This window comes from Ips typographus, linkage group LG12, assembly GCF_016097725.1.
Source record: "Ips typographus isolate SLU linkage group LG12, UJ_Ityp_2.0, whole genome shotgun sequence".
Classification (NCBI taxonomy): domain Eukaryota; kingdom Metazoa; phylum Arthropoda; class Insecta; order Coleoptera; family Curculionidae; genus Ips; species Ips typographus.
Window position 1 is genome coordinate 2,955,042 of NC_138433.1, and position 26,262 is coordinate 2,981,303.

General features: G+C 35.0%; 1 protein-coding gene across 1 annotated transcript; it reads right to left on the reverse strand.

Annotated features, from left to right (window-relative positions):
- Window positions 1–1,708: 1,708 nt before the first annotated feature.
- Ctns (lysosomal cystine transporter cystinosin) lies at window positions 1,709–22,521 on the reverse strand. Its single transcript, XM_081990384.1, has 10 exons — window positions 22,356–22,521; window positions 17,626–17,692; window positions 17,434–17,524; window positions 15,441–15,626; window positions 11,353–11,493; window positions 11,159–11,258; window positions 9,666–9,828; window positions 6,213–6,340; window positions 5,649–5,766; window positions 1,709–1,895 (listed from the first exon to the last, which is right to left on the reverse strand). The coding sequence occupies exons 2-10, from the start codon at window positions 17,678–17,680 to the stop codon at window positions 1,768–1,770; spliced, it is 1,110 nt and encodes a 369-aa protein (XP_081846510.1). The 5' UTR covers window positions 17,681–17,692; window positions 22,356–22,521; the 3' UTR covers window positions 1,709–1,767.
- Between the last annotated feature and the right edge of the window lie 3,741 nt (window positions 22,522–26,262).

Here is a 26,262-nt window from a genome sequence, read left to right on the forward strand (position 1 = left end):
AAAAGTGTGTTTTAGTAGAATCCCAAGTTTCGTCAACTTCGGATCATCAGGAACTAAGATACAGGGTGGACAATTTAATTTTTTTGAAAACCAACTTGGGTTTGTTTACTGGTCCACCCTGTATAAACCGAGTGAGGGAAAAATCTGAAACTTTCAGGAATTTAAAGAAAAAAGTGTGTTTTAGTAGAATCCCAAGTTTCGTCAAGTTCGGATCATCAGGAACTAAGATACAGGGTGGACAATTTAATTTTTTTGAAAACCAACTTGGGTTTGTTTACTAGTCCACCCTGTATAAACCGAGTGAGGAAAAAATCGGAAATTTTCAGGATTTCAAAGAGAAAAGTGAGTTTTAGTAGAATCCCAAGTTTCGTCAAGTTCAGATCATCAGGAACTAAGATACAGGGTGGACAATTTTATTTCCCTGGAAACCAACTTGGGTTTGTTTGCTGGTCCACCCTGTATAAACCGAGTGAGGAAAAAATCGGAAATTTTCAGGAATTTAAAGAGAAAAGTGTGTTTTAGTAGTGTCCCAAGTTTCGTCAAGTTCGGATCATCAGGAACTAAGATACAGGGTGGACAATTTAATTTTTTTGAAAACCAACTTGGGTTTGTTTACTGGTCCACCCTGTATAAACCGAGTGAGGGAAAAATCGGAAATTTTCAGGAATTTAAAGAGAAATGTGTGTTTTAGTAGAATCCCAAGTTTCGTCAACTTCGGATCATCAGGAATTGAGATACAGGGTGGACAATTTTATTTAAACATTTTCCTGTTTTTAGAGTGGATTTTCTATAGTCCGTTCCAAAATAAATTTTGCAATAACAAATACAGTCGGTCTCAAAATATTGTTCACCAAAAAAAAATCTATAGTCGATTGCAATATAGCGTTCACTCAGGAGATTCATCAATAATTAGGGAATGTTCATTGTACTTTATAGTCCGTTTAAAAATAATGTTCATTGACGTGAAAATTAACTGAAAAAATGGATTCCTTGACCCCAAATTAGTCGAAAACGAGTACAAACACGACCAGTTTATCTCAATTCAAAATGGCGGAAATTGCAAATGGCGCCTTTTGGCGGCCATTTTGACTTTTTTGGAAAAAATCGAGTTTGGGTTCGTTTTCTACTAATTCGAGGACGAGGAATCTAGTGGTGACATTTATTTTTGCGTATCTCCTGCGCAAGCCCTAAAATTACAACAAATTTCAAATTGGGTGCCAGATAGCGGAAAACTGATTGCGGGAATGAATTCCTTGACCCCAAATTAGTCGAAAACGAGTACAAACACGACCAGTTTATCTCAATTCAAAATGGCGGAAATTGCAAATGGCGCCTTTTGGCGGCCATTTTGACTTTTTTGGAAAAAATCGAGTTTGGGTTCGTTTTCTACTAATTCGAGGACGAGGAATCTAGTGGTGACATTTATTTTTGCGTATCTCCTGCGCAAGCCCTAAAATTACAACAAATTTCAAATTGGGTGCCAGATAGCGGAAAACTGATTGCGGGAATGAATTCCTTGACCCCAAATTAGTCGAAAACGAGTACAAACACGACCCCTTTATCTCAATCCAAAATGGCGGAAATTGCAAAATGGCGCCTCTGGCGGCCATGAATGGCACCTTTCTAACTCCAAAACCAATGAACTGACACTGCATACTAGACAGGGAACGTCTTAACCGTTGGAAAATTGAGCAAAACAACTACAGGGTGGTATAAAAGAATATTTATTTTTTTCATAAAAAAAAAAACAACAAAATTAACACTTTTTTAGCGCACCTCGTATCCGCTGTGCCTGTAAAACGCGTAATGCTGCAACATGAAGAAAATGTCGAACAGTACGGAAAACAGCCCCAAACCGAACTTGGTAGGATCGCCAAATATCGACGCCCAATCGTCTGAAAAATGTCAAATGTCAGCTGTCAAAAATCAAAAAAAAAAAAAAAAAAAAAAAGTGAAAATAAGCGGCAACACTGCAACGGGATTGGTTCATAAACAAATGTTTTAACCAAATTTTCGATCAAAATTTTGACAGATGTCAGTTTTGACAGTTTGGAAACTTCGTTAATTTTATTTGCAAATTTTCCAAATTTGACAGTATTTAATTGAGTGTTTGTCAAATTTTTGACAGGTGTCACTTTTGACATTTTAAATTTTTTTTTGTTAATTTTGACATACGCCATTTTTTACAAAAAAACACTTTGTTTTTAATTCAAAATGTCAAAAATGAAATCTGTCAAAACTCGCAAAGAAAATGTCAAATTTCATTTTTTTCCGCTTGACAGCTGTCAAATTTTTGACAGGTGTCACTTTGACATTTTAATAAAATGAAATTTGCCGATTTTTTGTTAATTTTGACATACGTCATTTTTTACGAAAAACTACTTTGTTTTTAATTCAAAATGTCAAAAATCAAAACTGTCAAAATTCACAGAAAAATGTAAAATTAAATTTTTTTTTTCGCGTGACAGCTGTCAAATTTTTGACAGATGTCACTTTTGACATTTTAAGAAATTGAAATTTGACATTTTCTTTGCGAGTTTTGACATACGTCATTTTTTACGAAAAACCACTTTGTTTTTAATTGAAAATGTCAAAAATCAAATCTGTCAAAACTCGCAGAAAAATGTCAAATTTCATTTTTTTTCGCGTGACAGCTGTCAAATTTTTGACAGATGTCACTTTTGACATTTTAAGAAATTGAAATTTGACATTTTCTTTGCGAGTTTTGACATACGTCATTTTTTACGAAAAACCACTTTGTTTTTAATTCAAAATGTCAAAAATGAAATCTGTCAAAACTCGCAAAGAAAATGTCAAATTTCATTTTTTTCCGCTTGACAGCTGTCAAATTTTTGACAGGTGTCACTTTGACATTTTAATAAAATGAAATTTGCCGATTTTTTGTTAATTTTGACATACGTCATTTTTTACGAAAAACTACTTTGTTTTTAATTCAAAATGTCAAAAATCAAAACTGTCAAAATTCACAGAAAAATGTAAAATTAAATTTTTTTTTTCGCGTGACAGCTGTCAAATTTTTGACAGATGTCACTTTTGACATTTTAAGAAATTGAAATTTGACATTTTCTTTGCGAGTTTTGACATACGTCATTTTTTACGAAAAACCACTTTGTTTTTAATTGAAAATGTCAAAAATCAAATCTGTCAAAACTCGCAGAAAAATGTCAAATTTCATTTTTTTTCGCGTGACAGCTGTCAAATTTTTGACAGATGTCACTTTTGACATTTTAAGAAATTGAAATTTGACATTTTCTTTGCGAGTTTTGACATACGTCATTTTTTACGAAAAACCACTTTGTTTTTAATTCAAAATGTCAAAAATGAAATCTGTCAAAACTCGCAAAGAAAATGTCAAATTTCATTTTTTTTCGCGTGACAGCTGTCAAATTTTGACAGGTGTCACTTTTGACATTTTAAGAAATTGAAATTTGCCGATTTTTTGTTAATTTTGACATACGTCATTTTTTACGAAAAACTACTTTGTTTTTAATTCAAAATGTCAAAAATCAAATCTGTCAAAATTCACAGAAAAATGTAAAATTAAATTTTTTTTTTCGCGTGACAGCTGTCATATTTTGACAGGTGTCAGTTTTGACATTTTAAGAAATTGAAATTTGCCGATTTTTTGTTAATTTTGACATACGTCATTTTTTACGAAAAACCACTTTGTTTTTAATTCAAAATGTCAAAAATTCATTTTTTTTTTCGTGTGACAGCTGTCAAATTTTGCGCACTCATTTTAACCGGTCAGAATGACGTGTGTCAAAAATGACAGCTACATTGATGGGCTGTTAAAGTGGAAAGTGTCAAATTTATAGTCAACTTAGTGTTGAACTGTATTTCTTGCCAATTGTAGTCAAAGTTTGACAGTTTTGACGTTAGTGACAGTTGTCACGTGGCTTTAGAACACTATTTAGCGAGACAGTCACGTGACAACTGTCAAAATAACTGTCATAAATCTCAAAAATACGTTTTGTACCTAAAACTACAAAGAAATTATTGTAAACCCTGATTTTGCAACTTCTGAGCACAATTTGACAGTTTTGACGTTAGTGACAGTTGTCACGTGATTCTAAAAGACTACTTAGCGAGACAGTCACGTGACAACTGTCAAAATAACTGTCATAAACCTCAAAAACGCGTTTTGTATCTAAAACTACAAAGAAATTATTGTAAACCCTGATTTTGCAATTTCTGAGCACATTTTGACAGTTTTGACGTTAGTGACAGTTGTCACGTGATTTTAAAAGACTACTTAGCGAGACAGTCACGTGACAACTGTCAAAATAACTGTCAAAAATCTCAGAAACACGTTTTGTACCTAAAACTACAAAGAAATTAATGTAAACCCTGATTTTGCAATTTCTGAGCACATTTTGACAGTTTTGACGTTAGTGACAGTTGTCACGTGTGTTTAAAAGACTATTTAGCGATACAGTCACGTGACATCTGTCAAAATAACTGTCATAAACCTCAAAAACGCGTTTTCTACCTAAAACTACAAAGAAATTATTGTAAACCCTGATTTTGCAATTTCTGAGCACAATTTGACAGTTTTGACGTTAGTGACAGTTGTCACGTGGTTTTAGAACACTATTTAGCTTGAAGGTCACGTGACAACTGTCAAATAACTGTCATAAACTTCAAAAATACGTTTTGTACCTAAAACTACAAAGAAATTATTGTAAACCCTGATTTTGCAATTTCTGAGCACATTTTGACAGTTTTGACGTTAGTGACAGTTGTCACGTGATTCTAAAAGACTACTTAGCGAGACAGTCACGTGACAACTGTCAAAATAACTGTCATAAACCTCAAAAACGCGTTTTGTATCTAAAACTACAAAGAAATTATTGTAAACCCTGATTTTGCAATTTCTGAGCACATTTTGACAGTTTTGACGTTAGTGACAGTTGTCACGTGATTTTAAAAGACTATTTAGCGATACAGTCACGTGACATCTGTCAAAATAACTGTCATAAACCTCAAAAACGCGTTTTCTACCTAAAACTACAAAGAAATTATTGTAAACCCTGATTTTGCAATTTCTGAGCACAATTTGACAGTTTTGACGTTAGTGACAGTTGTCACGTGATCTTAGAACACTATTTAGCTTGAAGGTCACGTGACAACTGTCAAAACAACTGTCAAAATCCTTAAAACACGTTTTCTAGCGTATATTGCAAGAAAATGCTGTAAACTCTGATTTTTGCAACTTTTCAGCACAGTTTGACAGTTTTGACGTTTGTGACAGTTGTCACGTGATCTTAGAACACTATTTAGCTTGAAGGTCACGTGACAACTGTCAAAATAACTGTCATAAATCTCAGAAACACCTTTTTATGTCGAATACTACACTGAACAAGTTCCAAACTGATTTTTGCAATTTTTTAGTACAGTTTGACAGTCTTGACGTTGATGACTTATAAGTCGCTTATTTGACATTTTAGGTGAAAAGTGTATATAAGGTGATCGAAAGAGAATTTCACGGGCTACAATTTGGTGTAGCGAACCACCCCGTAACTGTCAAAATAACCGAGTTACGGGCTGTCAAAGTGACAACTGTCACACACAGGCCTGTGGCTGTGTTTGACGGTCGGCTGTCAAAATGACAGCCTGGCACTTACCGTAATTGTAAGCGTTGAGGATCATTTGCAGCATACTCAACGTGCCACCAGTAAAATCCAGTACAATGTTGCCGATACTCCATCCTGACGTGCTTTTTCGCTTATAGTTCATGTAAGCCTGAAAATGGCCGATTATACAGGGTGAAACATGTTAAAAATGGCCAAAAAATTGGTAAATAATGTCCCAATTTTGCTTGCAAACAATATTTAAAAAAAAAAAAAAAAAATTTTTTTTCATTTTTTTTATTTATTTTTTTTTATTAATTTATTAATTTATTTTATTTTTTAAAATTTTTTTTTTTTTAATTATTTTTTTTTTCTTAATTAATTTATTTATTTTTTTAAATTCTTTTTTATTGTTTTTTTTTAATTATTTTTTTTTTCAATTTTTTTATTTTTTATTTTTTTTATTATTATTATTTTTTTTTTTTTTTATTTATCGTTGCCAACAAATTGACGCAAATGTACTTGTTCCAAATAACACACAACATTTTCCCGCGCGCAAAATAGCAAATTTCCATCGGTGACGTCACCGCAAATTGCTTTGATTCGCACTGTACTTACTTGTGGTATATACTTGATCAAAGTAATGGCCAGTTTGACGTAGGAGCAGTAGTAGAGAAAGTCCAGCCAGTGAATTACGGTGAAACTGGCGAGAAACAGCGAAATAACGATGAAAATCCCGAAAATACCTGGAAAAACCATATATACAGGGTGAACAAACATTGTTTGGCGCATTCAACGGCCAAAAACTGCACTATTTCAAATGGGACACCCTGTATATTATTACGTCATTCGATTCAGCTTGTCAGCAGCTACAGGATGACCCAAAAAAGTCTTGGAAAAATTGTTTAGTTTCCGAGATATACAGGGTGAAACTTGTCATTACTCTTAACCTCAAACCTAAGTCAGCGCTGCATTCAAACGTCAAAAACTTCATTATTTCAAATGGGACACCCTGTATATTATTACGTCATTCGATTCTGCTCGTCCAGGCCTACAGGGTGACCCAAAAAAGTCTGGTAAAAATTGTTTAGTTTCCAAGATATACAGGGTGAAACTTGTCATTACTCTCAACTTCAAACCTGATTCAGCGCTGCATTCAAACGTCAAAATCGGCACTATTTCAAATGGGACACCCTATATATTATTACGTCATTCGATTCTGCTCGTCCAGACCTACAGGGTGACCCAAAAAAGTCTTGACAAAAAGTGTCTGGATTCTGAGATATTTGAGGTTAAAGTTAAACTTAGCTCGGTGAAGAAAGTGACGTCACTGCGTTCAAAGTGTCAAAAGTCACTTAAATCAAATGGGACACCCTGTATATTGTTACGTCATTCGATTCTGCTCGTCCAGGCCTACAGGGTGACCCAAAAAAGTCTTGACAAAAAGTGTCTGGATTCTGAGATATTTGAGGTTAAAGTTAAACTTAGCTCGGTGAAGAAAGTGACGTCACTGCGTTCAAAGTGTCAAAAGTCACTTAAATCAAATGGGACACCCTGTATATTGTTACGTCATTCGATTCTGCTCGTCCAGACCTACAAGGTGACCCAAAAAAGTCTTGACAAAAAGTGTCTGGATTCTGAGATATTTGAGGTTAAAGTTAAACTTAGCTCGGTGAAGAAAGTGACGTCACTGCGTTCAAAGTGTCAAAAGTCACTTAAATCAAATGGGACACCCTGTATATTGTTACGTCATTCGATTCTGCTCGTCCAGGCCTACAGGGTGACCCAAAAAAGTCTTGACAAAAAGTGTCTGGATTCTGAGATATTTGAGGTTAAAGTTAAACTTAGCTCGGTGAAGAAAGTGACGTCACTGCGTTCAAAGTGTCAAAAGTCACTTAAATCAAATGGGACACCCTGTATATTATTACGTCATTCGATTCTGCTTGCCAGCAGCTACACGGTGACCTAAAAAAGTCTTGACAAGAAGTGTCTGGATTCTGAGATATTTGAGGTTAAAGTTAAACTTAGCTCGATGAATAAAGTGACGTCACTGCGTTTAAAGTGTCAAAAGTCACTTAAATCAAATGGGACACCCTGTATATTATTACGTCATTCGATTCTGCTCGTCCAGGCCTACAGGGTGACCCAAAAAAGTCTTGACAAAAAGTGTCTGGATTCTGAGATATTTGAGGTTAAAGTTAAACTTAGCTCGGTGAAGAAAGTGACGTCACTGCGTTCAAAGTGTCAAAAGTCACTTAAATCAAATGGGACACCCTGTATATTATTACGTCATTCGATTCTGCTTGCCAGCAGCTACACGGTGACCTAAAAAAGTCTTGACAAGAAGTGTCTGGTTACTGAGATATTTGAGGTTAAAGTTAAACTTAGCTCGGTGAAGAAAGTGACGTCACTGCGTTCAAAGTGTCAAAAGTCACTTAAATCAAATGGGACACCCTATATATTATTACGTCATTCGATTCTGCTCGTCCAGGCCTACAGGGTGACCCAAAAAAGTCTTGACAAAAAGTGTCTGGATTCTGAGATATTTGAGGTTAAAGTTAAACTTAGCTCGGTGAAGAAAGTGACGTCACTGCGTTCAAAGTGTCAAAAGTCACTTAAATCAAATGGGACACCCTGTATATTATTACGTCATTCGATTCTGCTTGCCAGCAGCTACACGGTGACCTAAAAAAGTCTTGACAAGAAGTGTCTGGTTACTGAGATATTTGAGGTTAAAGTTAAACTTAGCTCGGTGAAGAAAGTGACGTCACTGCGTTCAAAGTGTCAAAAGTCACTTAAATCAAATGGGACACCCTGTATATTATTACGTCATTCGATTCAGCTTGTCAGCAGCTACAGGGTAACCCAAAAAAATTTGGTCAAAACTGTTTAGTTTCCGAGATATACAGTTTTAGAGACACTGGCAACATTTTTTCTATTTCTGAGCAAGAAAAACAGTTTGACAACTACTGCAGACATTTTACACGCTCAGAAGACAGTTTGGGAACCACCGATGTCATTTTGGGGCTTCTGAGCTACTGGAAACCTTTCTGAGAACTTCTGATGACCTTTTAGTGGATCAGAAGACAGATTGAGCCCTCTGAGCTGTCAAAAACAGTTTTACAATTTTTAATAATTTGCAAAAACCGTTTGAGAACCTCTTATAACACTTTCGAGGCTCAGAAGACAGTTTTAGTGTCACTGACACCATTTTTTGCATTTCTGAGCAAGAAAAACAGTTTGACAACTACTGCAAACATTTTACAAGCTCAGAAAACAGTTTGAGAACCACCGATGTCATTTTGGGTGCCTCTGAGCTACTAGACGCAATTTGTAAATTCCTGAGAACCTGAGATAAAATCAGAAGACAGTTTTAGAGCCACTGATGGCTGTTCTGAACTAGTAAAAACAGTTTGAGAACCTGCGATAACAGTTTCCGGGCTCAGAAGACACTATACTAACATTTTGGTGTTTCTGATCTTTTAAAAACAGTTTGAAGTATTCTGAGGATGTTTTGGCGTTTCTGAGCCACTAAAAAACAGTTTTAGAACTTCTGATGGTTTAGTGATTTGTTTCTGAGCTGTTAAGACCGTTTGAGATCCCCTGGTAAGGCTCAGGAGACAGTTTAAAGGCCGCTGGTGGCGTAACAGTGTTTCTGATCAACAAAAGACAGTTTGTGGAGTTCTGGTGTCATTCTTATGACATTTTAGTGTTTTAAACCACCTATTTTGCGCCCACTTAACTTTCTAGGCAAATATCTCCCTTCTGAGGCCTTTGAGGGCAAAACACTATTTTAGTGTTTTTGTAGAGAATTAAATTCTGTACACTTTTTGTTCTTTGGCATTTTCCCGAATTTTGCCAATTAACCAAGTTACGGGGGGTTGAAGTTACGTAAAGTCATCTCAACACACTTTCCTCCCCCACTAAACTTTCTTAATTCAAACGTCAAAATCGGCACTATTTCAAATGGGACACCCTGTATATTTTTACGTCATTCGATTCAGCTGGTCAGCAGCTATACAGGGTGGCCCAAAACGCATCCAATCGACCCTAGTATACAGGGTGGCTTACCTAAAATAATCCGTGCAGTGGTGGAAACTCGTTGATCGCCCCGATCATAGATGGCGCACTGATACAGGGTGAACAACGTCAAAATGACGGCGTGCACGGCAAAAAAAATGTCATTTACTTGTACCGGATTCAAACCTCTCGGATACCGGACGCTGTACTCCACCTGAAATTTGGGACACCCTGTATATTTAATTTTTTTTTTTTTTTGGTTTTTACTAAATATTTCCCTAAGACGACCACTTAGGGAAAAAGTGTCTTAATACAATCTTGTAGACAATAAAATTCCCTACAACTTTCCTTCTTACAGTTTTTTTGATATTTGTTAAAATAACGGAGTTATGATTGGTTGAATTTTGAAACTGGTTCTCTCCAAGCACTTTAGTGCCTTAAGGGCAGTTTTCCCTAAATATTTCCCTAAGACGACCACTTAGGGATAAAGTGCCTTAATACAATCTTGTAGATAATGAAATTCCCTACAACTTTCCTTCTTACAGTTTTTGTGATATTTGTCAAAATAACGCAGTTATGGTTGGTTGAATTTTGAAACTGGTTCTCTCTAAGCACTTTAGTGCCTTAAGGGCAGTTTTCCCTAAATATTTCCCTAAGACGACCACTTAGGGAAAAAGTGCCTTAACACAATCTTGTACACAATAAAATTCCCTACAAGTTTAATTCTTACAGTTTTTTCGATATTTGTCAAAATAACGGAGTTATGATTGGTTGAATTTTGAAACTGGTTCTCTCTAAGCACTTTAGTGTCTTAAGGGCAGTTTTCCCTAAATATTTCCCCAGGACGACCACTTAGGGAAAAAGTGCCTTAACACAATCTTGTACACAATGAAATTCCCTACAACTTTCCTTCTTACAGGTTTTTGTGATATTTGTCAAAATAACGGAGTTATGATTGGTTGAATTTTGAAACTGGTTCTCTCTAAGCACTTTAGTGTCTTGAGGGCAGTTTTCCCTAAATATTTCCCTAAGACGACCACTTAGGGAAAAAGTGTCTTAATACAATCTTGTAGACAATGAAATTCCCTACAACTTTCCTTCTTACAGTTTTTGTGATATTTGTCAAAGTACGCTGTCAAATAACCGAGTTATTTAGGGTTAAAGAAAAAAGTAGTCAAAATCACTCCTTTAGTCTGTAAAGGAGAAGTTTGACGCCCTCTAGCGGCCAAACCGTCAAAGTTACAAGGTCATGTGACCATATTTTTGAAAACCCCACAGTCTGGACTATCTTTTACCTTCCCTGACATTTTGACGTAAACTGTCAAATAACCGAGTCATTTGAGGTTAAAGCAAACGTAGTCAAAAACATCGCTTGAAATGAGGAAGCATCACTTGAAAGCGAAATAACTCGCTTATTTGAAACATTCCGGTAAAACACGTCAGAAAACAAAAGAAAGCTACTGAACAGGGCTATCACGTGACGTTGACAGGACCACTCCAAGTTGAGCCGTTTGGCCGCTAGAGGGCATCAAACTTGCACCTACCTTCACTTCGGGAACGTAGTACAGGCCCAAGTTGAACACCGAGTACAGGACAAAACCGACAATGTTCAGTGACAGGAAGTCAAAGTTCAATCCGACAACACTGTAAAAAAAAAAAAAAAAAAAAAAAAAATTTTTAAATAACCCTCAGGTTAAAGTTAACCGGGAGTTTGGGTAAAAAGGGCCCTAAAAATTACCTTTTTCTCTTCCAATTTATGTAAGCCTGAGGATAGAAAGAGATGGACCATGCTGCGAAGTAAACCCACCCAATTATGGTGGAAATGGTGCCCAAAGCCGCCCATTTATACACGGTGACCCTGAAGTAGACCTCGTTTACACTGAAAACACGTTAAAAGTCTTCTGAGCCAGCTGCATAACGTAAAAAAGGTCTTCTGAGACATTGGTCTAGCTCAGAAGACCCTTCTGATCCGTTTGGAACACTCAAACCTTGAGAAACTTTCCTCAGAACTTGCTCTGAACTTGATTTAGTTACTTTTCAACGTAAACGAACTTTCTGAGCCATTTACAGGGTTGGAAATGACAGGAAAGTGTCTTCTGAGACACTGTCCAGCTCAGAAGACCCTTCTGATCCATTTGGAACGGTCAAACCTTGCGAAACTTTCCTCAGAACCTGTTCTGAACTTGATTTAATTACTTTTTAACGTAAACAAACTTTCTGAGCCATTTACCGGGTTGTAAATGACAGAAAAGTGTCTTCTGAGTCACTGTCCAGCTCAGAAGACCCTTCTGATCCATTTGGAACACTCAAACCTTGAGAAACTTTCCTCAGAACTTGTTCTGAACTTGATTTAGTTGCTTTTAAACGTAAACGAACTTTCTGAGCCATTTACAGGGTTGTAAATGACAGGAAAGTGTCTTCTGAGTCCCTGTCCAGCTCAGAAGACCCTTCTGATCCGTTTGGAACCCTCAAAATTGCGAAACTTTCCTCAGAACTTGTTCTGAACTTGATTTAGTTACTTTTAAACATAAACGAACTTTCTGAGCCATTTACAGGGTTGTAAATGACAGCAAAGTGTCTTCTGAGTCACTGTTCAGCTCAGAAGATCCTTCTGATCCGTTTGGAACCCTCAAACTTGAGAAACTTTCCTCAGAACTTGTTCTGAACTTGATTTAGTTGCTTTTAAACGTAAACGAACTTTCTGAGCCATTTACAGGGTTGTAAATGACAGCAAAGTGTCTTCTGAGTCACTGTCCAGCTCAGAAGACCCTTCTGATCCGTTTGGAACACTCAACCTTGAGAAACTTTCCTCAGAACTTGTTCTGAACTTGATTAAGTTACTTTTAAACATAAACGAACTTTCTGAGCCATTTACTGGGTTGTAAATGACAGGAAAGTGTCTTCTGAGTCACTGTCCAGCTCAGAAGACCCTTCTGATCCATTTGGAACACTCAAACCTTGAGAAACTTTCCTCAGAACTTGTTCTGAACTTGATTAAGTTACTTTTCAACATAAACGAACTTTCTGAGCCATTTACCGGGTTGTAAATGACAGGAAAGTGTCTTCTGAGTCACTGTCCAGCTCAGAAGACCCTTCTGATCTGTTTGGAACACTCAAACCTTGAGAAACTTTCCTCAGAACTTGTTCTGAACTTGATTAAGTTACTTTTAAACGTAAACAAACTTTATGAGCCATTTACCGGGTTGTAAATGACAGAAAAGTGTCTTCTGAGTCACTGTCCAGCTCAGAAGACCCTTCTGATCCATTTGGAACACTCAAACCTTGAGAAACTTTCCTCAGAACTTGTTCTGAACTTGATTTAGTTGCTTTTAAACGTAAACGAACTTTCTGAGCCATTTACAGGGTTGTAAATGACAGGAAAGTGTCTTCTGAGTCCCTGTCCAGCTCAGAAGACCCTTCTGATCCGTTTGGAACCCTCAAAATTGCGAAACTTTCCTCAGAACTTGTTCTGAACTTGATTTAGTTACTTTTAAACATAAACGAACTTTCTGAGCCATTTACAGGGTTGTAAATGACAGCAAAGTGTCTTCTGAGTCACTGTTCAGCTCAGAAGATCCTTCTGATCCGTTTGGAACCCTCAAACTTGAGAAACTTTCCTCAGAACTTGTTCTGAACTTGATTTAGTTGCTTTTAAACGTAAACGAACTTTCTGAGCCATTTACTGGGTTGTAAATGACAGGAAAGTGTCTTCTGAGTCACTGTCCAGCTCAGAAGACCCTTCTGATCCATTTGGAACACTCAAACCTTGAGAAACTTTCCTCAGAACTTGTTCTGAACTTGATTAAGTTACTTTTCAACATAAACGAACTTTCTGAGCCATTTACCGGGTTGTAAATGACAGGAAAGTGTCTTCTGAGTCACTGTCCAGCTCAGAAGACCCTTCTGATCCGTTTGGAACACTCAACCTTGAGAAACTTTCCTCAGAACTTGTTCTGAACTTGATTAAGTTACTTTTAAACATAAACGAACTTTCTGAGCCATTTACTGGGTTGTAAATGACAGCAAAGTGTCTTCTGAGTCACTGTCCAGCTCAGAAGACCCTTCTGATCCGTTTGGAACACTCAACCTTGAGAAACTTTCCTCAGAACTTGTTCTGAACTTGATTTAGTTACTTTTAAACATAAACGAACTTTCTGAGCCATTTACAGGGTTGTAAATGACAGCAAAGTGTCTTCTGAGTCACTGTCCAGCTCAGAAGACCCTTCTGATCCGTTTGGAACACTCAACCTTGAGAAACTTTCCTCAGAACTTGTTCTGAACTTGATTAAGTTACTTTTAAACATAAACGAACTTTCTGAGCCATTTACTGGGTTGTAAATGACAGGAAAGTGTCTTCTGAGTCACTGTCCAGCTCAGAAGACCCTTCTGATCCGTTTGGAACAGTCAAACTTAAGAAACTTTCCTCAGAACTTGTTCTGAACTTGATTTAGTTACTTTTAAACGTAAACGAACTTTCTGAGCCATTTACTGGGTTGTAAATGACAGAAAAGTGTCTTCTGAGTCACTGTCCAGCTCAGAAAACCCTTCTGATCCATTTGGAACAGTCAAACTTAAGAAACTTTCTTCAGAACTTGTTCTGAACTTGATTTAATTACTTTTAAACATAAACGAACTTTCTGAGCCATTTACAGGGTTGGAAATGACAGGAAAGTGTCTTCTGAGTTACTGTCCAGCTCAGAAGACCCTTCTGATCCGTTTGGAACACTCAAACCTTGAGAAACTTTCCTCAGGACTTGTTCTGAACTTGATTAAGTTACTTTTAAACATAAACAAACTTTCTGAGCCATTTACTGGGTTGTAAATGACAGAAAAGTGTCTTCTGAGTCACTGTCCAGCTCAGAAGACCCTTCTGATCCGTTTGGAACACTCCACCTTGAGAAACTTTCCTCAGAACTTGTTCTGAACTTGATTAAGTTACTTTTAAACGTAAACGAACTTTCTGAGCCATTTCCAGGGTTGTAAATGACAGAAAAGTGTCTTCTGAGTCACTGTCCAGCTCAGAAGACCCTTCTGATCCATTTGGAACAGTCAAAGTTAAGAAACTTTCTTCAGAACTTGTTCTGAACTTGATTTAATTACTTTTAAACATAAACGAACTTTCTGAGCCATTTTCTGGGTTGTAAATGAGAGAAAAGTGTCTTCTGAGTCACTGTCCAGCTCAGAAGACCCTTCTGATCCGTTTGGAACCCTCAAACTTGAGAAACTTTCCTCAGAACTTGTTCTGAACTTGATTAAGTTACTTTTAAACGTAAACGAACTTTCTGAGCCATTTCCAGGGTTGTAAATGACAGAAAAGTGTCTTCTGAGTCACTGTCCAGCTCAGAAGACCCTTCTGATCCATTTGGAACACTCAAACCTTGAGAAACTTTCTTCAGAACTTGTTCTGAACTTGATTTAGTTACTATTTAAGACCATCAAGTCACTGACCGACATTTTGACAGATTACGGCCCTGTCATGCAACTGTCATTAATGAAATTTTTTCTGGAGATAGCCCTGACATGTGACAGTTTATGACAGAAATTTGGTGACTGTCATTTGACAGGATTTTGACAGAGAAAATGTCAAAATTAGGTTAATAGCGATTGATAAACCATCAAGTCACTGACCGACATTTTGGCTGATTACGGCCCTGTCATGCAACTGTCATTAATGAAATTTTTTCTGGAGATAGCCCTGACATGTGACAGTTTATGACAGAAATTTGGTGACTGTCACTTGACAGGTTTTTGACAGAGAAAATGTCAAAGTTTAAAATTGATTCAAAACCACAACGTTAGACTATGCAACCATCTAGATAAACTTACTCGGTGATATTATTGGTTGTATTCGAGTAAATATCGGTTTTTCCCGCTCCAATCGCTTTGATCTCCAACGGTACGCTCTCGTTGGCCGTCAACGAGTTCAAATCGATTAATCGAAGGTTTATCGAAGCAATATCAGAGTGCTGGACGAAGATGTTCAATGTATCATTAGGTGGAGTAAAATTCTCACTAAAAAGTATTAAAAAAAAATTAATTAATACAGAAAAAATAAAAAATAAAAATTAAAATTAAATTATTAAAGAAAAACAAAAAAAAATTGGAAAAAAACCGAAAATAAGAAAAAAAATTAAATTAAGAAAAAATATCGAAACAAAACTAAATAAAAAAATCGTAAACTAAGAAAAAAATTTAAATGAAAGTAATAAACAAGAAAAAATAAATTATTAAAGAAAAACAAAAAAATAAATAAAATTTAGATAAATATTACAATTAAAAAAAAATTTAATAAATGAAAAGAGCAAAATTAAAATATTAAAGAAACAAAAAAACTAAAAGAATACAAAATAAGTAATTAAAAAAAATAATTAAAATGAAAAAAATAAATAAATTATTAATAAAAAAAAACAATTAAAATTTAGATAAATATTATAATTAAAAAAAATAAATAAAAAGAGAAAATTTAAAATTATTAAAGAAATAAAACAAAAATAAAAAAATACAAAAACTAAGAAAAAAATTTAAATAAAAGTAATTAACAAAAAGAATAATTAAATTATTAAAGAAAAACAAAAAAAAACAAAAATTTAGATAAATATTACAATTAAAAAAACTAAATAAATGAAAAGAGAAAAATTAAAATTATTAAAGAAACAAAACAAAATTAGAAAGGAAAAAGAAAAAAATTCAAAAACTAAGACAAAAAGTTAAATAAAAGTAATTAAGAAAACAAAAATTAAATAATTAATTAATTAAAATTTAGATTAATATTACAATTAAAAAATAAAAATAGAAAAATTAAAATTATTAAAGAAATAAAACAAAATTAAAAAAAAACTACAATAACTAAGAAAAAAATTTAAATTAAAGTAATTAACAAAAAAAAAATACAAAATTAAATTATTAAAAAAAACAAAAATTAAGATAAATATTACAATTAAAAAAAACTAAATAAATGAAAAGAGAAAAATTAAAATTATTAAAGAAACAAAACAAAATTAGAAAAAAAATAAAATAATTCAAAAACTAAGACAAAAAGTTAAATAAAAGTAATTAACAAAATAAATAAAAGAAATAAAATTAAATTATTAAAGAAATAAAAAAATACAAACTACGAAAAAATTGAAATAAAAGTAATTAAGAAAACAAAAAATTAAATTATTAATGAAAAAATAAACAATTAAAATTTAGATAAATATTACAATTAAAAAAAAATAAATAAAAACAAAAAAAATTAAAATTATTAAAGAAATAAAACAAAATTTTAGAAAAACTACAAAAACTAAGAAAAAAAAATAAAAAATTAAATTATTAAAGAAAAACAAAAAAAAACTAAAATTTAGATAAATATTGCAATTAAAAATAATTAAATAAATTAAAAGAGGAAAATTAAAATTATCAAAGAAATAAAACAAAATAAAAAAAATAAAAGACTACAAAATCCAAGAAAAAAATTTAAATAAAAGTAATTAACAAAAAAAATGAAAAAAATAAAATTAAATTATTAAAGAAAAACAAAAAAATACAAAAACTACGAAAAAATTTTAAATAATAGTAATTAAGAAAAATAATATAAAAATGAAAAAAATAAATTAAATTATTAAAGAAAAAATAAATTAAAATTTAGGTAAATATTACAATTAAAAAAAAATTAAATAAATGAAAAGAGAAAAAAAAACAAAATAAAAAAAAATACAAAAAAATACGAAAAAAATTTAAATAAAAGTAATTAACAAAAAAAAAAATGTTACAGAAATAAAAAAAATTAAAAAAAAAACAAAAATTAAGAAAAAAAAAAAAAAAAAAAATGTAAACTTACCCAGTTATAATGAAAACAGTTTGGTTTTCATTGAGTTTTAATGTAACATCGTGCACGTTTACACCTAAATTACTATCACAGTTGCAGTAATCTGTAATTAATTAACAAATTAAGTAATTAATTAATTTTAAAATTTAATTAAAAAAAAATAATAATATTTTTTTTTTTATTAATTAATCAATTAATCCTCACCTGAGCTTAATAAAATAATTAATGTAAACGTAGCCAGTAGTTTTGGTAGAAACATGACTAAAAACACCTGAAAAATCAAGAAAAATCATTAATTTGCGTCAAAGTGGCAACACTGTGACTTGTCCTTGGTATGCTTTATGCTTTAATTGGTTGGGCAACTTTGACGCCCTCTAGCGGCGTTACCCTGACATTTATCAGTCATGCGGGGATATTTTCTGAAAGCCCTCGATCCGCTCTGTCAGATTGGTTATCTGTCATTTTGACGTATCTGTCAAAATAACCGAGTTACAGGGGTTTAAACGGTGAGCGATTTAAACTCTTCTGTTTAGAGATGTTTTTTAACATTTTTTTTTTTTGACAGATTTGCAGGAAAGTGACAGCTGTCAAATTTTTTGCACACTTATTCTGACAGGTCTAGTTGACACCTGTCAAAAACTGACAGTCGTCGATGACGTCATTCCGTCAAAATTCCAATCCAAGTCACGTGGATTGAACAAAGTTACTGTAGCTGCTAGAGGGAGTCAAAGTAATTTAATCACTTTGGCTTTAACCTTAAATAACTCGGTTATTTGACAGTTGACAGCAAAAAGTCATTGAAACGAAAATATAGCCCGGATTATAAGCTTTCCAAAAATATGGCCGCTTAAGTTAATCGGTTGCACCGTTTGGCCGCTAGAGGGCGTCAAAGTCAAGCTTTACAAACCTTTGCAGTGACTTAACCACTTTGACTTTAACTTTAAATAACTCGGTTATTTGACAGTTGACAGCAAAAAGTCATTGAAGCGAAAAGACAGCCCGGATTGTAAGCTTTCCAAGAATATGACCGCTTAGGTAAATCGGTTGCACCGTTTGGCCGCTAGAGGGCGTCAAATTCAAGCTTCACAAACTTTTGCAGTGACTTAACCACTTTGGCTTTAACTTAAAATAACTCGCTTATTTGACAGTTGACAGCAAAAAGTCATGGAAACGAAAAGATAGCCTGGATTGTAGGCTTTCCAAAAATATGGCCGCTTAAGTTAATCGGTTGCACCGTTTAGCCGCTAGAGAGCGTCAAAGTCAAGCTTCACAAACTTTTAAAGTGCTTTAACCACTTTGGCTTTAACCTTAAATAACTCGGTTATTTGACAGTTGACAGAAAAAAGTCATTGAAACGAAAATATAGCCCGGATTGTAAGCTTTCCAAAAATATGGCCCCTTAAGTAAATCGGTTGCACCGTTTGGCCGCTAGAGGGCGTCAAAGTCAAGCTTTACAAACCATTGCAGTGATTTAACCACTTTGGCTTTAACCTTAAATAACTCGGTTATTTGACAGTTGACAGAAAAAAGTCATTGAAGGTAAAAGATAGTCCAGATTGTAAGCTTTCGAACGCTATGATTAGAAAATGTCATTGGTGTGCTAGTTTGGCCGCTAGAGGGCGCCAAAGTTGAAAAAACAGTGATTTTAACAATTTTTTTTGGTTTGACAGTTTTTGAGATATTTAACAGAAACGAAAATGACACTTTTCACATTTTTGACACTTTTTAGGACACCCACCAATTTGAGACACCCTGTATACCCCTTATACAGTATGATTACTTAAGGTCGTTGCGGTCATGTTAAACTATTTTGACACCTCTCCCTTTGACCTTGAATAACTCGCTTATTTGACAGTTGACAGTAAAAAGTCATTGAAACAAAAAGACAGCCCGGATTGTAAGCTTTCCAAAAATATGCCCCCTTAAGTAAATCAGTTGCACCGTTTGGCCGCTAGAGGGCGTCAAAGTCAAGCTTTACAAACCTTTGCAGTGACTTAACCACTTTGGCTTTAACCTGAAATAACTCGATTATTTGACAGTTGACAGCAAAAAGTCATTGAAACAAAAAGACAGCCCGGACTGTAAGCTTTTCAACGGTGTAATTAGAAAACGTCATTGGTTGGCTAGTTTGGCCGCTAGAGGGCGTCAAATCGACAGTTTTGAAGGGACTCTAGCCGGCTGAAAACAGGGTCGATAACTCGAAAACGGTTAGAGTTACGCGGCAAACACCGGGAATCAAATCGGTTTGGAATCGAACGCGGAACCGGAAAACACCATAATATACGGGGTGTCCCAGGCAAAAAAGTGAAGAAAAACCGTTTTAAAGTGACTCGTGCACTTGGTTTCGTAAATTTTCCAGTACGCCACTGGTTTTTTTTTTTTAAATTTGTTCACAGACTTAAATTACCAATTGTTATCGATTAGGCAGCCACTTAAATTGATAAAAAAAAAAATGCAATTTACACGGTAAAAATACAATGCACACTTGATTATTGGTAAACATCCAAATCATTGTTGTAGTGTAATCGTGGCTTTTTCGTGTCGAAATCACAGCCGCCTTTGACTAATCATTAACGATTACATTTCAATTAAATTTACAACTTTTTCTATCCTAATTAAGCTTAAAAACCACTTTAAACCGAACTGATAAGGTGAATTTGTTAGATTTTATTGTCTAAAATGGTGTTTTTTTGTTGTCAAGTTACTTTTTTGCCGGTTTTTGCTTGGGACACCCTGTATATTAAGGCATTTTTAGATTCGGCGTTTCATTCTGCACAAATTCGGTGGGAATGGTTTTTTTTGTGGCTTTAACCGTTTTCGAGATATTTTAGGTTTTCTCTTACTCGGGTTTAACTAGCCAAAGTGGGATTTTGAGTACTCACTTGCTTTGACTTTAAATAACTCGGTTATTTGACAGTTGACAGCTAAAAGTCATGGAAACGAAAAGATAGCCCGGATTGTAGGCTTTCCAAAAATATGGTCGCTTAAGTTAATCGGTTGCACCGTTTGGCCGCTAGAGGGCGTCAAAGCTAAGCTTCACAAACCTTTGCAGTGATTTAACCACTTTGGTTTTAACCTTAAATTACTCGGTTATTTGACAGTTGACAGCAAAAAGTCATTGAAACGAAAAGATAGCCCGGATTGTAAGCTTTCCAAAAATATGCCCCCTTAAGTTAATCTGTTGCACCGTTTGGCCGCTAGAGGGCGTCAAAGTCAAGCTTTACAAGACTTTAAAATGATTTAACCACTTTGGCTTTAACTTTAAATAACTCGGTTATTTGACAGTTGACAGCCAAAAGTCATTGAAGGTAAAAGATAGTCCAGATTATAAGCTTTCCAATGGTATAATTAGAAAACATCATTAGTTGGCTAGTTTGACCGCTAGAGGGCGACAAAGTTAAAAAAAACAGTGATTTTGACTATTTTTTTGGTTTGACAGTTTTTGAGATATTTAACAGAAACGAAAATGACACTTTTCACATTTTTGACAGTTTTTGGGACACCCACCAATTTGAGATACCCTGTATACCCCTATATACGGTATGGTTACTTAAGGTCGTTGCGGTCATGTTAAACTGTTTTGACAAGTTTCACTTTGATCTTGAATAACTCGGTTATTTGACAGTTGACAGCTAAAAGTCATTGAAACGAAATCATAGCCCGGACTGTAAGCTTTCCAAAAATATGCCCGCTTAAGTTAATCGGTCGCACCGTTTGACCGCTAGAGGGCGTCAAAGTCAAGCTTCACAAACCTTTGCAGTGACTTAACCACTTTAGCTTTAATCTTGAATAACTCGGTTATTTGACAGTTGACAGCAAAAAGTCATTGAAACGAAAAGACAGCCCAGGTTGTAAGCTTTCCAACGGTATAATAAAAAACCCTCATTGATTGGCTAGTTTGGCCGCTAGAGGGCGTCAAAGTCAAGCTTCACAAACCTTTGCAGTGATTTAACCACTTTGGTTTTAACCTTAAATAACTCGGTTATTTGACAGTTGACAGCAAAAAGTCATTGAAACGAAAAGATAGCCCGGATTGTAAGCTTTCCAAAAATATGGCCGCTTAAGTTAATCGGTTGCACCGTTTGGCCGCTAGAGGGCGTCAAAGCTAAGCTTCACAAACCTTTGCAGTGACTTAACCACTTTGACTTTAACTTTAAATAACTCGGTTATTTGACAGTTGACAGCAAAAAGTCATTGAAGGTAAAAAATAGTAAAGATTGTAGGGTTTCCAACGGTATAATTAGAAAACGTCATTGGTTGGCTAGTTTGGCCGCTAGAGGGCGCCAAATTTAAAAAAACAGTGATTTTGACCATTTTTTTTGGTTTGACAGTTTTTGAGATATTTCACAGCAACAAAAATGAAAATTTTCACTTTTTTGGCACTTTTTAGGACACCCACTAATTTGAGACACCCTGTATAACCCTATATACAGTATGGATACTTAAATTCGTTGCGGTCATGTTAAACTATTTTGACACCTCTCACTTTAACCTTGAATAACTTGGTTATTTGACAGTTGACAGCTAAAAGTCATTGAAACGAAAATATAGCCCGGATTATAAGCTTTCCAAAAATATGCCCGCTTAAGTTAATCGGTTGCGCCGTTTGGCCGCTAGAGGGCGTCAAAGTCAAGCTTTACAAACCTTTAAAATGATTTAACTACTTTTGATTTAACCTTAAATAACTCGGTTATTTGACAGTTGACAGCAAAAAGTCATTGAAACGAAAAGATAGCCCGGATTGTAAGCTTTCCAACGGTATAATAAAAAACCCTCATCGATTGGCTAGTTTGGCCGCTAGAGGGCGTCAAAGTGAAACCTTTTAAAAGGTTTCCCCGACCCAATTACCCAATAACAAAATTAGAAGAAAGTATTGATCACTCGCAATGAAATTTAATTCTTTAAATAGCGCTGAAATTATCAAAACTACTTACCACAGGACACCCTGTATATACGGTGAAAAGGTCACGTGGTTCGCTCTAACCTAAAAAAAAGTGGTACCGAACCAAAATACCACTCGGTACACGAATGTTGGGTACGTTTACGTCGGTACCGGTCGTTCCGTGCGGTACTACTTTGACAGACGACCACGTTTACACTGCATCACTGATTGATTGTGTTTTGTTTTTGTGTTGTGCGACCAGAGCCGACTGCGATGCGTGTGACCGCGAAAACGGTACCACCACTCCGTGTACCCGGTGGATCGGGATAGTGTAAGTTGCGCGCTGAATTAGTCGCTTATTTGACGTTTTTGCTAAAAACCCTATACTGGGTGATTTAAAGAGGGTTTCGAGGGCTACAAAATGGTGTTTTGAACCACCCTGTAAGTGGAGTAATAACCGAGTTATTGGCTGTCAAAGGGGTAAGTGTCAAATTCGGTTCAAGTGTCTTTCTGGCTGTTGAAATTTTGACAGCGTTTTTCTTCTTGACTGTACTAGATTTTTTAGTGTTTTTTTAGGTTATTGGATAGGAAATTTAATAAGGATTTCAAAAATGTGCTTAAAACTGTCATTTTCCCACTCAAAGTGGGTTTTACAAGCGATTTTATCCCTGACTGTCCTTTCAAACTGTCTTTCTGGCTGTTTAAACTTTGACAGCTTTTTTTATCCCTGACTGTACTCAATTTTTTAGTGTTTTTTTAGGTTCGGGGATAGGAAATTTAATGGAGATTTCAAAAATGTGCTTAAAAGTGTCATTTTCCCACTCCAAGTGGGTTTTACAGGCAATTTTGTCCCTGACTGTCCTTTCAAACTGTCTTTCTGGCTGTTTAAATTTTGACAGCATTTTTCTCCCTGACTGTACTCGATTTTTTAGTGTTTTCTAGGTTAAGGAATAGGAAATTTAATGAGGATTTCAAAAATGTGCTTAAAACTGTCATTTTCTCACTCCAAGTGGGTTTTACAGGCAATTTTATGCCTGACTGTCCTTTCAAACTGTCTTACTGACAGTTCAAACTTTAACAGCATTTTTTTCCATGACTGTACCACATTTTTTTGTGTTTTTTTAGGTTAGGGGATAGGAAATTTAATGAGGATTCCAAAAATGTGCTTCAAACTGTTATTTTCTCACTCCAAGTGGGTTTTACAGGCAATTTTGTCCCTGAGTGTCCTTACAAACTGTGTTTTTGACAGTTCAAACTTTGACAGCGTTTTTATTTCTGACTGTACTCGATTTTTTAGTGTTTTTTTAGGTTATTGGATAGGAAATTTAATGAGGATTTCAAAAATGTGCTTAAAAGTGTCATTTTCTCACTCCAAGTGGGTTTTACAACCGATTTTGTCCCTGACTGTCCTTTTAAACTGTGTTTCTGACAGTTCAAACTTTGACACCGTTTTTCTCCCTGACTGTACCAAATTTTTAGTGTTTTTTAAGGTTAGTAGATAGGAAACTTAATGAGGATTTCAAAAATGTGCTTAAAACTGTCATTTTCTCACTCCAAGTGGGTTTTACAGGCAATTTTATGCCTGACTGTCCTTTCAAACTGTCTTACTGACAGTTCAAACTTTAACAGCATTTTTTTCCATGACTGTACCACATTTTTTTGTGTTTTTTTAGGTTAGGGGATAGGAAATTTAATGAGGATTCCAAAAATGTGCGTCAAACTGTTATTTTCTCACTCCAAGTGGGTTTTACAGGCAATTTTGTCCCTGAGTGTCCTTACAAACTGTGTTTTTGACAGTTCAAACTTTGACAGCGTTTTTATTTCTGACTGTACTCGATTTTTTAGTGTTTTTTTAGGTTATTGGATAGGAAATTTAATGAGGATTTCAAAAATGTGCTTAAAAGTGTCATTTTCTCACTCCAAGTGGGTTTTACAACCGATTTTGTCCCTGACTGTCCTTTTAAACTGTGTTTCTGACAGTTCAAACTTTGACACCGTTTTTCTCCCTGACTGTACCAAATTTTTAGTGTTTTTTAAGGTTAGTAGATAGGAAACTTAATGAGGATTCCAAAAATGTGCTTAGAACTGTCATTTTCTCACTCCAAGTGGGTTTTACAGGCGATTTTGTCCCTGATTGTCCCTTCAAACTGCCTTTCTGACAGTTCAAATTTTGACAGCGTTTTTCTTCCTGACTGTACTCGATTTTGTAGTGTTTTTTTAGGTTAGGGGATAGGAAATTTAATGGGGATTTCAAAAATGTGCTAAAAACTGTCATTTTCCCACTCCAAGTGGGTTTTACAGGCGATTTTGTCCCTGATTGTCCCTTCAAACTGCCTTTCTGACAGTTCAAACTTTGACAGCGTTTTTATTTCTGACTGTACTCGATTTTTTAGTGTTTTTTTAGGTTATTGGATAGGAAATTTAATGAGGATTCCAAAAATGTGCTTAAAACTGTCATTTTCTCACTCCAAGTGGGTTTTACACGCAATTTTGTCCTTGACTGTCCTTTCAAACTGCCTTTCTGACAGTTCAAATTTTGACAGCGTTTTTCTCCCTGACTGTACTCGATTTTTTAGTGTTTTTTTAGGTTAGGGGATAGGAAATTTAATGGGGATTTCAAAAATGTGCTAAAAACTGTCATTTTCCCACTCCAAGTGGGTTTTACAGGCAATTTTGTCCCTGAGTGTCCTTACAAACTGTGTTTTTGACAGTTCAAACTTTGACAGCGTTTTTATTTCTGACTGTACTCGATTTTTTAGTGTTTTTTTAGGTTATTGGATAGGAAATTTAATGAGGATTTCAAAAATGTGCTTAAAAGTGTCATTTTCTCACTCCAAGTGGGTTTTACAACCGATTTTGTCCCTGACTGTCCTTTCAAAACTGTGTTTCTGACAGTTCAAACTTTGACAGCGTTTTTCTTCCTGACTGTACTTGATTTTTTAGTATTTTTCTAGGTTAAGAGATAGGAAATCTAATGAGGATTCCAAAAATGTCCTTAAAACTGTCATTTTCTCACTCCAAGTGAGTTTTACAGGTGATTTTGTCCTTTCAAACTGTGTAACTGACAGTTCAAACTTTGACAGCGTTTTTCTTCCTGACTGTACTCGATTTTTTAGTGTTTTTTTAGGTTAGGGAATAGGAAATTTAATGAGGATTCCAAAAATGTGCTTAAAACTGTCATTTTTCCACTCCAAGTGGGTTTTACAGGCAATTTTGTCCCTGACTGTCCTTTCAAACTGTGTTACTGACAGTATAAACTTTGACAGCGTTTTTCTCCCTGACTGTACCAATCTTTGGAGTGTTTTTTTAGGTTATTGGATAGGAAACTTAATGAGGATTCCAAAAATGTGCTTAGAACTGTCATTTTCTCACTCCAAGTGGGTTTTACAGGCGATTTTGTCCCTGATTGTCCCTTCAAACTGCCTTTCTGACAGTTCAAATTTTGACAGCGTTTTTCTTCCTGACTGTACTCGATTTTGTAGTGTTTTTTTAGGTTAGGGGATAGGAAATTTAATGGGGATTTCAAAAATGTGCTAAAAACTGTCATTTTCCCACTCCAAGTGGGTTTTACAGGCGATTTTGTCCCTGATTGTCCCTTCAAACTGCCTTTCTGACAGTTCAAACTTTGACAGCGTTTTTATTTCTGACTGTACTCGATTTTTTAGTGTTTTTTTAGGTTATTGGATAGGAAATTTAATGAGGATTCCAAAAATGTGCTTAAAACTGTCATTTTCTCACTCCAAGTGGGTTTTACACGCAATTTTGTCCTTGACTGTCCTTTCAAACTGCCTTTCTGACAGTTCAAATTTTGACAGCGTTTTTCTCCCTGACTGTACTCGATTTTTTAGTGTTTTTTTAGGTTAGGGGATAGGAAATTTAATGGGGATTTCAAAAATGTGCTAAAAACTGTCATTTTCCCACTCCAAGTGGGTTTTACAGGCAATTTTGTCCCTGAGTGT

Bases quoted from the DNA above. Each gene is read 5' to 3' on its own strand.
- Ctns (XM_081990384.1), bottom strand. From the start codon at position 17,680: ATGTTTCTACCAAAACTACTGGCTACGTTTACATTAATTATTTTATTA. The intron at 5,767-6,212 runs GTAAGTACAGTG...GGCCATTTTCAG, and splicing joins TGATCAAGTATATACCACAA to GCTTACATGAACTATAAGCG. The intron at 1,896-5,648 runs GTAAGTGCCAGG...GACATTTTTCAG, and splicing joins CCTCAACGCTTACAATTACG to ACGATTGGGCGTCGATATTT.